The following is an 11,567-nucleotide window of genomic DNA, read 5'->3' as shown; positions in this document are numbered from 1 at the left end:
AATGTGTTGTAATTTGAAACTTTCATCGAAGTATGTGATGGATTTAAAAGAGATTCAACTATTATCTCAAGGATGAAAATTATAAATAGATTTCTCAATAGAGAAAAGTTGCAGATCCAAATTGTATAGGGACTATCTGTGTAATTCAGTTTTAAAGTGAAGTCAAAAGGCCGACTTCTGACTGACTCGGTCTATCTTCAACTTTTTCTTTGTCTTGGGCCAGAGAAAACGAGTTGAACTCATTCTCCACCGAGTCAGCTGTTCCTGATCTAACCGAAAATACGCCTGTACTAGATAATTCCTCTCAAGACCTACCCTGTCAAGAACCATCCATCAATTGGATCAGATTTTGACACGTGTCCTCGATGCACCTGATCACCGCCCGATCTATTAGATCACACGCGTCCCGAACACAAACCGGCTACAGACAGTCACGTAGGGCTATCCACCGGCACTTCCGGTCACTCTCCCCTCTCCGATTCCCGCTAGATACATAAACTCCGATCGAACACTGCCATTTTTTAGCTCCATATCTATGGTTTCGCAGAATTAATTTGAAAGTTAGCTGATTTGATTGGTAAGCAATTTTTTTTATTACCTTTTAATTTTGCTAAATTTGTGCTAATCTTCAATGCCGTTTGCTTCAACTTATTGATCAATGCCTAAACCGTGCAAAAAACCAGATCTTTATCTGTTTGCTTTTCTTCTTTTTAAAAATTTGAATTCAAGCTCCAATTTCTTGTTTAGTTTTGATTTAAAGTGGTAGGGTTCGATGCGGTTTTTAGTTTTTACTATCCCCTCTTCCAGTAACATACGGAAGCGTTATTTTTTAGAGATTTGATCTAATTTTACGGTTTCCAATGAATGTGATGAAGCTGTTTGTGATTTTTTTAATTACTTGGTATTAGTTGTTAAGTTGGAGGTTTTCTTTGCTTCTACGCTTCCATGGGTGATAATTTCGCGGAAATTCGATGTTTATGCTTTTTTGCGTTTTAGCTGCTATGCTATACATTAGGTTTTCTTCCGAATCAAATTAGGGTTTTTTTTTGTGGTATATCATATATGTTCCTCTGATCTTAAGAAATCCTTCTTTATTCTCTGTTGCTGGTATTGATCTAGTTCGTCTTCCTTGTTCTTGATTCCAGGTTTTGTATGAAGAACTACTGATGTTTGCCTCTCTTAATTCTTTTAATTTGTAAATTCTTCGAGGTTAGAGTCTGTTTTATATTTGGAATCTCTAACTAGGGACATCATTGAGGCTGGTGATTGTAAAATTCTAGGGTGGTGTGTAATTTATTCAAAGGTGGAAAACATCTGCCTCTTTCGGGGGTATTGAACAGATCCAATTTCAATCACCTGCTAATTGTTGATTACACAAGCAAAAGCACTGGCGCTGGATAACTACTTGGATTCCAGCCAGCAAACGGCTCTTTCACGAATGGGGCCTTCTCGGGCCGGAGTCGGAATGATACATTCCAATTCCAGTTCCGGAATCTTCTTCCAAGGAGACATGCAGTCTCAAGCTTTAGGTAATCCCCATTTGGGGTCTTTTGGAGGAAACATACGTTCAAACATGGTACCTCTCTCTGGGGACATGAATAATGTAGCCACTTCAGGGCCTAGTATTGGTGCAAGTTCATTGGTTACTGATGCTAATTCAGGGCTTTCAGGAGGTGGTGGTGGTGGCCCACGCATGCAAAGAAGTGCAAGTGCCAACACAGAATCTTACATGAGATTACCCGCATCCCCCTTATCATTCTCCTCAAACAATATTAGCATTTCAGGCTCTTCTGTTATCGATAATCAAGATCCACACTCCCAATCCCAACAAGTGCCACGTCAGGGAGCTTCAACTGCCACGTCATTGCCTCCCCCACGACAAGTATCACTCTCACTCCCAAACGGCCCACGAATTCCAGGTTCATTCATTCAAGATAATGAGAATATCTCCCACTTACAAAAGAAACCTCGATTAGACATCAAACAAGAAGACATGATGCAACAACAGGTTTTACAACAGATATTACAAAGACAAGAGTTACAAAGCCCAAATCCACAGCTACAAACTTTGATTCAACAACAAAGACTACGCCAACAACAACAACAGCAACAGTTGCTGCAGTCTTTGCCACCTGTCCAACGAGCACATCTGCTTCAACAGCAACAGCAACAGCTGCAGTTAAGACAACAACTTCAACAACAGAGCTTGCAACCTTCATCTTCAGTGAAACGACCTTATGATGGTGGTGTATGCTCAAGAAGATTGATGCAGTACTTGTATCATCAAAGGCAACGCCCAGCTGTGAGTATGATTATCAACAATTCAATGTCACATTTCTCTTCTCGTTTCTTTTTTTCTTGATTATTAAAATATTTATATCTATATATTTACAGGATAATGTTATTTCCTACTGGAGGAAGTTTGTAGCTGAGTATTACTCTCCACGTGCTAAAAAAAGATGGTGTTTATCTTTATATGATAATGTAGGGCATCACTCATTGGGTGTATTCCCACAAGCAGCAATGGTATGTATTTTGTGTCAAGTTATGTTCTATTTTTGTGGTACTAAAAGTCACTAAGTTTTTATTGACTTTATTTTTAGGATGCATGGCAGTGTGATATTTGTGGGTCGAAATCTGGAAGAGGATTTGGTATGTAGTTTGCACTTTATTCAATCAATATGTTATACTATAAAGTTTTGTATTGCTTTGAAGATTTCTAAGTTGATTTTATTTGTTGAAACAGAGGCAACTTTTGAAGTTCTACCCAGATTGAATGAAATAAAATTTGGAAGTGGTGTAATCGATGAGCTTTTGTTTCTTGATTTACCTCGGGAATATAGATTTCCTTCTGGAATAATGGTGTTGGAATATGGACAAGCTGTTCAAGAAAGTATATATGAGCAACTTCGTGTTGTTCGTGAAGGTCAACTCAAAGTTATTTTCACCCCTGATTTAAAGGTGATATATTATATATATATATATAATATTGTTCATCATATTTTGTGGTGTGTAATTTATTTTACTTATATATAACATGTATCATTTCAGATATTAACCTGGGAATTCTGTGCACGAAGACATGAGGAGCTTCTTCCACGTAGATTGGTTGCACCTCAGGTACTAAATCTTTGCTCTTCATGAAAAACTTGACGATTGAATTTATGAATCTGTGTTATCATGTTCTTTATATCTTTTTTTTTGTTGTTCATAGGTGAATCAGTTGTTACAAGTTGCGCAAAAATGCCAATCTACAATAGCTGAAAGTGGTTCTGATGGTGTCTCCCAGCAAGATTTACAGACAAATAGCAACATGTGAGTGTAAAGAATATTTTGTTATGTTTTCACTTTTGAGATGCTGACTTGTGTGATATGACTGCCACAGGGTCGTGACAGCTGGGCGACAGCTGGCCAGAAGCTTAGAGTTGCAATCATTAAACGACTTGGGTTTTTCCAAAAGATACGTTAGGTGCTTACAGGTGAAATACCTTCCTTCTTCTTCTAATTATTATTAATTTATTATTTTTTTTTCTGAATCTTGTTTTTTTGGTATATACTAAATATTTTGGAACATGGATTTGTGTTAGATATCTGAGGTTGTCAATAGCATGAAAGACTTGATGGATTTCTGTCGTGAAACTAAAGCGGGCCCTATCGGTAATGTTTTCTCGATTCTTGATAAGATTACCTTTTTGGTCCTTGAGTTTTTTCAAAAACTTCAGTTTTGGTCCTCTTATTTTTTTGTTGTCTGCTTTCAGTTAGTCACCAAAATCTAATATTTTATATTTAACAGAGGGATTAAAAAGCTATCCACGACAAACAAGCTCTTTAGTGAAATCACAAATGGAGCAAATATCTAGCATTCCAGACCGAAACACCCTGAGTAAACTAGTGTCGTTGACCAACAATAGTCAACAACAGATGGGTCCACGGGCCCCACTGAATAATGGTGCAACAACCCAAACCCAAACCCAAACCCAAACCCAAGCTGCAGTTGCACTATCAAACTTTCAAAACATGCTAATGAGACAAAACTCAATGAATTCAAACTCCCAATCTCAACAACAAGAAGCTTCTTCTTCTTTCAACAACTCAAACCAACAGAATTACCTGTTTCAAACCGGGTCGGGTGGGTTGTTAAACCCTAACCCACATATGATCCAACAACAACAACAACAACAACAAAGGCCTATTTTCAATCAACAGTCACCCTCTCACAGTGGCAGTCAGATGCAGCAACACATGATCCAGCAGCTTCTTCAAGACATGAGTAGCGGTGGTGGCGGTGGTAATGGTGCAAAGCCGTCGCATTCTGGGCAAAGTGCCGCCAGCGGGAGTATGGGGAGATACGGGATGTCATCATCGGGTACTTCACGGCCGCCAGCTGTCCCGACTAGAAGTAATAGTTTTAAGGGGGCTTCACGGAGTGATTCGTCTGCTGGTGTGGGTGTGGGTGTGGGTGTGGGTGTAGGGGTAGTTGGGGTGGGGGTAGGTGTAGGGGATCGGAAAGATTTGGGGAGTCTGTGTGATGATATTGTTGGGGATATAGGGAGTGAGTTTAATGGGAGTGGGTTTTTTGATAACGATGAATTGGAGTATGGTGGTTGGAAGGGCTGAATTTGGAATTGTATCAATGTACAGTTTGTATTTTGACTATTGGACTATTATCATCTTATACGTTGACATCTTTTTTTTTTTTTTTTTTTTTTTCCTCAATGAATGATGTGGGCCGCTGTGCATGTGGGGTGGCCAACGCAGAATTTATGTAAATTGTTATTTAGTTGGGCTGTAAAATCACCCTGTAGGCATGAATAAGCTGAGGTGTACTTGACCTTTTGCTTGTGAATGTAACGTAAAAAACAAAAACCAACGTTGTTGGGGCTTGTTTGAGTCATTTTGTCGCGTGCTTTGTGAAAATTGTTGTAAAATATAAGCATAACCAATAACTATAAAATCGAAGGGTTGCTATTTCAGGATGACCATATCAGTCATATTTATCAAAAAAAAAAAAAAAAAAAAAAAAAAAACCACTTATCCTGTGAAATAAGGCCTGTACGTTAACAATCACTTCTTTCCCAAAAATAAACTCGTTTTGTTCTTGTGAGTGCAATTTCTTTCGTAAGAATTGCTTTAAGTACAACATGTTTCAGAAAAACCTTGTAAAAGCGCCTTGGTATGTTCTCATGACTCATGAGTCGACAATTTAATTTGTATATAAAGATACATTGAGGCAAGGACAAACAATAAACTTCTTATACCTCCGAAAAAGTTGATGTTTTCTTTAAAAAATGTTTGTTAACAAAACTCATGCATATGAAAATTCTGATTTATTTCCAAATAAATTGTTAAATGATATTTGGTTTTATATAGTTTACATATATCCAATTTTATTGAATCAATACTAATATTCTAAATTCTGCTTTTGATTTAACAAACAACTCAAAAATATCTCAACATGTTGGGATTTCATTGTCATTAGTGAACAACTATCAACAAAGTATTGTTGTTGCACTACTCGGTGGTGTGAACTACTAACCTCTACTGAATTCAATTTACTATGCATTTGCCTCTTCTGACAAGATCATCATATTCATTATTCACACCGAGAAAAACACATAAAAATTACTTACTTTCTTTGTGCTTAGTATAGGATAATTAAGGTTTGAAAATTTTCAAAAATCTTTTTTTATAACTTTCGTTGTTTAACCTTTTTACTAATGTTTTCTTAATAACATTTCAAAGCTTTTAAACTTTTTCTATTTTATATATATATATATATATATATATATATATATATATATATATATATATATATATATATATATATATATATATATATATATATATTAACATTATGAGGTTGTAAAAAAGTTAAAAATAGTTGTAAAGTAAATTAAAAAGGTTAGTGAAAAAGGATTGAAAAAAAATGTTTGAAATTGGTGTAAAATAAGTTTAAAAAGAGTTAAAAACGTTTAGAAAGATTGTTTATTAAAAAAAAGTTGCAAGAAAATTATAAAAAGATTGTAATTTTTTTAACAAAAGGTTGTTAAATATTTTGTCCAAACGTTTCTATAAGAAGTTTAAGAAATTTTCTAAAAAGTCAATAAAAATTGTACAGAAAGTCTTAACAAATTATAATTAAAAAATAAAAAATAAAGCTTGGAGTAGATGTGTAAAAAACATATTTGGAGCAAATTTAAAACATGAGCAAAAAATATAAATATGTAAACCACATAGTAAACTTATAATAAAAATGATAAACTACAACATCTGAACGGTCCATGTCAACCTGTTCAAGGTTATATGAGAGGTCAATCGTAGAATATTAGCAATATCTTAAATATATCAGTGTTTGAACAATGGGTCTTATGTGTGGAATTCTACACATCATTGGCTTTCATTGCAAGGTTGGTAAAATTATAACATGTCAAACTAGATAAACCTTAAATTCCTTATCTTCTTACATAATAAATTGGTTTTGTTGGAACTTGAAGACAATTTGAATAGTTTGTTTAAAAAAAATTAGTTATAAAATTTTCTCATAAAATTCACTATCAAATATAAAACCAAACAACACAATAGTCATTCCAAGTCCCACCACCTCAATGCATCTCTCAAAAGGGCCAATTAACTTTCACAATGAATATGAGAATGTCAAAAAAATATATATATCAAAAAATTGTTAGTAACATAACGTTAAACCGATTTAACAGATCACTAATCATCGCAACATCCTATAATCAGGATACCGATCTAACCGGTCACTAACATAACGTTATCCTATATACCAGGATATCGAACTAACCGGGCTAACATAGCATTATCCTATATACCAGGATATCGACCTAACCAGGTCACGAAACATATCAACATCCTAACTACCAGGATGTAAATCAATAAGCATATCATGCAATGAACCCGAATACAAATTTGAAAAGGGTCGGCATTGACGCCTTTGACCCTGTTAGTATAGCGAGGACAACTCACCTCACAAGTAGCTCGGAATAATAATGTCAAACTCCTCTAAATACAGCTCCAACTCTAACACCTACATCCACCAATGATCCACTTCCATAAATTCCCAAATTACTAAAATACCCCTAGAAGTCAAATTGGTTAACCCTTGGTCAAAGTCAAAGTCAACAGTCAAGGTCAACAGTCCATGTTGACCCAACTCGTCGAGTGCAGCCCACTGACTCATCGAGTCCTTCCAGAAGTTGAGAAATCGTGAAAATCCTAGTTGACTCGTTGAGTTTCCAGACAACTCATTGAATCCATATGTGTCCAAATGTCGGGAAAACCCTAACCGACTCGTCGAGTCCATGTAGAAACCCACCACGACCATTCTTCATCCGAATCGTTGAGTCGACCATGTAACTCGTCGAGTCCCTTCAATCAATTTCTCATTCAGACGATTTTAAGCTACCCCAAAGCTCCAAATTGCAGATCTAACTTCCTAGAGCATGGTTTCCACATAAAGTTGCAAACTTTATGTACATGCATGGTCCTAAATGCCAAAACCAAGCTATGGAAAAGGTTTAACCCAAGGAGAAGGGCCAAAGCTTGCTAAATCTGATAACTTTATGACTATAGGGACTTAGAGGAGTCCATATCTGAAGTTACAACTTCAGATCATACCCGATACCCAAAATAACCCACAACCAACTAGAAAATGGCCCTAAACCTTTACATGAAGGGATCTAGCTAAAGATAAGTCAAGGTAACGACTTGTTACCTTTAAAATGATGCTAAGATGAAGTAGAGTCAGATCCACCAGCTTCTCTTTACTCCAAGCTTCTTAGGGTTTTTTGAGCTTAAGAGGGACGGTAAGGGAGGTTGAGAGAGGCTAATGACCCTTTAAACAGGGTGCAAAACCCTGGAAATTAGGGTTTCATTGTCCAACTGCTACTCGTCGAGTTGGGGTCCTCCAACTCGTCGAGTAGACCCCTTAAATGCACGTGCGCTGAATCGTTTCTACACGACGAGTTGGGGCATCCAACTCGGGTCTAAGAACATGACTATAAACTTTTAATTTTATACCTGGGAGTCGGAATGTTACAACCTTATTGAAAAAAAGCTCTAATTCTTTCGCTCTTTCCTTCCCAACCCCTACTAATTTTTTTCTCAACTACCTTATTTATAAACCTTTTACCCTTAAACAATGAGAGTTATGTCCTATCCCCACGGTTATGCCTGATATAAATTGAGGAGAATGATTGTACTTAACCCAAAGCGAGTTCACACTAACTCACAACCTTATGTTAGTGGTCTTTTTATATAATCCCCAAAGATATATGCATCTTGATATAAGAAATCAATCTTTATGATTATATTAGTGTATAAATCAAGAAAAATTAGTTTTTGAATAGGGATTTTGAGTTGGGATATACCGTAGTTAATCATAATCATGAAGTCCAATTTATAGCAATACACAACAATCTATGTATTAGATGGTTGTAATATATACCAACAATTGTTGATCTATTTCTTTTATGTTAGAGACCTTAAGTTTATATATAAACAAATATACTACATTAAAACAGATTGTGATAGACGGCTATAATGCTTACAAGCAAAACTATTCACAAACATGTTTTTTCTATACAAAACCACAAGTGTTCCATTTCTGAACCAAGGTTCGAGGCTCGAACTCATTTCACTCAAACCAAGTGACACGTGTTAATTCCCCGAGGACATATGAGTACAGAATCCAATGACAAACCTCCTTTTTGATGAGTACAATCAATTTGTGTCATTGAGAACTTGATCTTCGTTGATTCATAATTACAGTCACGATCAACAAGAAAATCTCCCACATGATAACATATCCATTTGCCTTGCTCGTTTAGAAAATGTTTAGACATGGCATGCTCACCATTTGAAACCCAAAATCTAAAGCATACTGGATTGATTGCCCAACCATGGACTTGATCATTGTTAAATGAACCATGTTGGATTTGTCTTGGAGATACTTTTCCAAGATATAGACGAAAATATAAGCTGTAATTCCCTGGTGGGAAATCAAAATCAATATCTCCTTCAACTTCTAGCCACCATATTTGTTTAAGGTATGCAATTGTATGAAACCTTCAAAAAAAAAAAAAAAAAAACAATAATAACGAATAAATTAAAAACCTTAAGTCAAAACAACTATAATCCTCGGGTGTTTATTTGTAGATTTTTCTTGATGTGGTTACTACCATAAAAACAATTTGATAAAAGCTTAAAAGCGATAAATACTCGTGTATGAATTTAAAACTAAGTATTTTTAATTAATCCGTAAAATACTTTTATTGAAGGTGCATACAAAATAAACATATATCTTGTGTAATAGATAAATACGTTAGCATTTTTGGCATTATTTAATCAAAGCGTTAGCTTATTTATAATCATTAAAATATTAAGAGAATTTTAATTTTGAAGCAAGATCTCTTGTTGTGTATTGATTGGAGAAGAGGATACGTATGTGTTTGGGAAAAAGAACGTGAGTTGGAAGGCAAAGAAAACTACGAGGAATATTAAACAGATAATATTAGTTTATTTATTTGAGATATAATTTTTTATTTGGTTTAGTTATTGCTAGTCAAATTCAAAATAGTTTTGTACTAATTAAATTCATCCGAAAATTCCATTTTTACAAAAAATACGATGTTTGGTTTAACATATAACTCATATAATTAAGAATAAGAAATAAAAATTGTAATTGAAAAGTTAAATCTTGTCAACATCTGCATATCAGAAGTCAGAACTATTCACATGCATATCGATCGTTAAATAATTACGGGAGAAAATCTTAAAAGAAAATAAGAAATTGATTTCCACATATCGAAGTTTTATCAAAATACTAAGATAATCATTAATAATTAGCACATCCAAGTAGTTGAACGTTGTCTCTGTTTAGTTCATTCGTTAAAAATGAAAATACGATATATTTTATGATAATAACGATGAATATAGATTTATAATTATAAAATGAACTAAAACCTGGATTGAAGAGTAGAGACATGGGTCCAATATCTCCGATCATGTATTCCGGTTATCTTCATCCCTTTCCAAGAAACAAGCATGCATATTCCACCTCTTTTCTTCTCATTCCAGACCTCCTGTACGTCGATCAAAACACACACTAATATTCAAACCAAACACCATTAATTAATACATACAAAGAGATGGAGCTGATAAGTAATTAATAATATATACCTTGGTACCATTTGATATGCGAATGGGATAACACAATCTACTATATATATCTTTCTTACGCAAACATCTGAAACTGCTATCATCCTCGTGTAACATCAGCAGTTTCTTGATAAGAACACCATAGTTTTCCGGCAACTTTGACTCCCACAGTAAATCAGCACAAGAAGCCTGATAAAAAGCACGATTCACAAGGGCCAAGTGACAGATCTCCGGTGGGTCAAAGTGCTCGAGGACCATAGCTAAAAAGTTCTCCGGCAAGTCTCCCAAACACTGCAGGCTGCTGCTCGCCGGAGCTTTGTCATTGTTGTCCGAAAAGATGCTTGAAAAACCAGAACCCATATACAAAAACCAAAAAAAGTGGAGTGATATTGTTGGTTAAGCGAGAGGGAGAGATAAAGCCGGTTTACGCCGGAGGCATGAATTCTTTGGGCAATTATGCATCAAGTTTTCTTATGTAAGACATGTGCCCGATCCTTTAATTTAATACTACTTTATTCATAACAATGGCTTATTGTTATTAATAAAAGTGAATTTCACAAAAATACCAACTTTTTTTTTTTTTTTTTAATTATATTAGCACAGTTATAGACTTTTAATTAAAGGGAAATTCATCATCAATTTTGGAACTTGGTCAATTTCGACCTACATTATAAATTGTGAAATACTTTTTTCCGAGAACTATTTCGGAACATGTAGTGTAGTATCTGGTATCATAGTTACAAAATAAGAGGTTTTAGATTTCTTAAACTTACGAAATATGTGGTTCGATGTTTATAAAATACGGTGAAGGTTCACAAGTAATCCACATAACAAAGTTGACTTTTTAAGGTCAAATTTGAAATATGTAAGAATTTCAAGACAAATAGTTTCTTATACGTAGCATTTGCAATTGATGCATCACTTGGTCCGGTAGTCTTTTAAATATAACAACCTGTAGATAGATACCCTTCTTAATTGAGAGCGTCAAATTTTGATTTCAAAAACCAAAATTAGTCTAACCACTTGGCAATATCGCATATGGCGACAATCCAAGTAGCAAGATACAACTTGCCCAGTAATTAATGTATATGTGTAATGAAAATATAAGCTTGCATAGTAATCGATGTATACATGTGTTGCTATAATTGCTATTATGGATAAAGAAAATATAACTCTGCGTAGCAATCAATTTATAACCACAGATAAAGAAAATATAAGTATGTTGTTGGTATGGACGTATATATATTTTATGTTAAATATTATCAACTAAGGGTGAGTGCAGTGCGGTTCGGTATGATTATTAGCAAAAACATCACCACTAACCGCAAATGCGGTTAATCCATTTTCAAAACCGTTTGGTGCTGTTATTTTTGTGGTGTGGTTAGGCG

The 11,567-nt window shown here is 34.9% G+C and overlaps 2 protein-coding genes across 3 annotated transcripts; one reads left to right on the top strand and one right to left on the bottom strand.

Annotated features, from left to right (window-relative positions):
- The first annotated feature begins 449 nt into the window (after positions 1–449).
- Positions 450–4,687, top strand: LOC145008845 (putative transcriptional regulator SLK2). 2 transcript variants are annotated; one of them, XM_078967466.1, is made up of 11 exons: positions 450–577; positions 1,146–1,529; positions 1,671–2,302; positions 2,395–2,526; positions 2,604–2,652; positions 2,747–2,961; positions 3,052–3,120; positions 3,215–3,315; positions 3,386–3,479; positions 3,588–3,657; positions 3,794–4,687. In XM_078967466.1, the coding sequence occupies exons 2-11, from the start codon at positions 1,439–1,441 to the stop codon at positions 4,615–4,617; spliced, it is 2,277 nt and encodes a 758-aa protein (XP_078823592.1). In that variant the 5' UTR covers positions 450–577; positions 1,146–1,438; the 3' UTR covers positions 4,618–4,687. The 2 variants fall into 2 exon arrangements, with proteins under 2 accessions (XP_078823592.1, XP_078823589.1); XM_078967463.1 differs by having other exon boundaries at positions 1,146–2,302.
- A 3,795-nt stretch (positions 4,688–8,482) lies between these two features.
- Positions 8,483–10,670, bottom strand: LOC145011604 (F-box protein PP2-A12-like). The gene is made up of 3 exons (XM_078970344.1): positions 10,201–10,670; positions 9,985–10,103; positions 8,483–9,087 (listed from the first exon to the last, which is right to left on the bottom strand). The coding sequence occupies exons 1-3, from the start codon at positions 10,537–10,539 to the stop codon at positions 8,661–8,663; spliced, it is 885 nt and encodes a 294-aa protein (XP_078826470.1). The 5' UTR covers positions 10,540–10,670; the 3' UTR covers positions 8,483–8,660.
- Between the last annotated feature and the right edge of the window lie 897 nt (positions 10,671–11,567).

This window comes from Lactuca saligna, chromosome 8, assembly GCF_052625555.1.
Source record: "Lactuca saligna cultivar CGN05327 chromosome 8, ASM5262555v1, whole genome shotgun sequence".
Classification (NCBI taxonomy): Eukaryota; Viridiplantae; Streptophyta; class Magnoliopsida; order Asterales; family Asteraceae; genus Lactuca; species Lactuca saligna.
Note: the sequence above shows the minus strand (reverse complement) of the source record. Positions and strands in the feature narration are given on the sequence as shown.

Bases quoted from the DNA above. Each gene is read 5' to 3' on its own strand.
- LOC145008845 (XM_078967463.1), top strand. From the start codon at position 1,439: ATGGGGCCTTCTCGGGCCGGAGTCGGAATGATACATTCCAATTCCAGT. The intron at 3,121-3,214 runs GTACTAAATCTT...TGTTGTTCATAG, and splicing joins GTAGATTGGTTGCACCTCAG to GTGAATCAGTTGTTACAAGT. The intron at 3,316-3,385 runs GTGAGTGTAAAG...TGACTGCCACAG, and splicing joins TTACAGACAAATAGCAACAT to GGTCGTGACAGCTGGGCGAC.
- LOC145011604 (XM_078970344.1), bottom strand. From the start codon at position 10,539: ATGGGTTCTGGTTTTTCAAGCATCTTTTCGGACAACAATGACAAAGCT. The intron at 10,104-10,200 runs GTATATATTATT...ATCGACGTACAG, and splicing joins GCATATCAAATGGTACCAAG to GAGGTCTGGAATGAGAAGAA. The intron at 9,088-9,984 runs GTTTTAGTTCAT...TTTTTTTTGAAG, and splicing joins GTCTCTACTCTTCAATCCAG to GTTTCATACAATTGCATACC.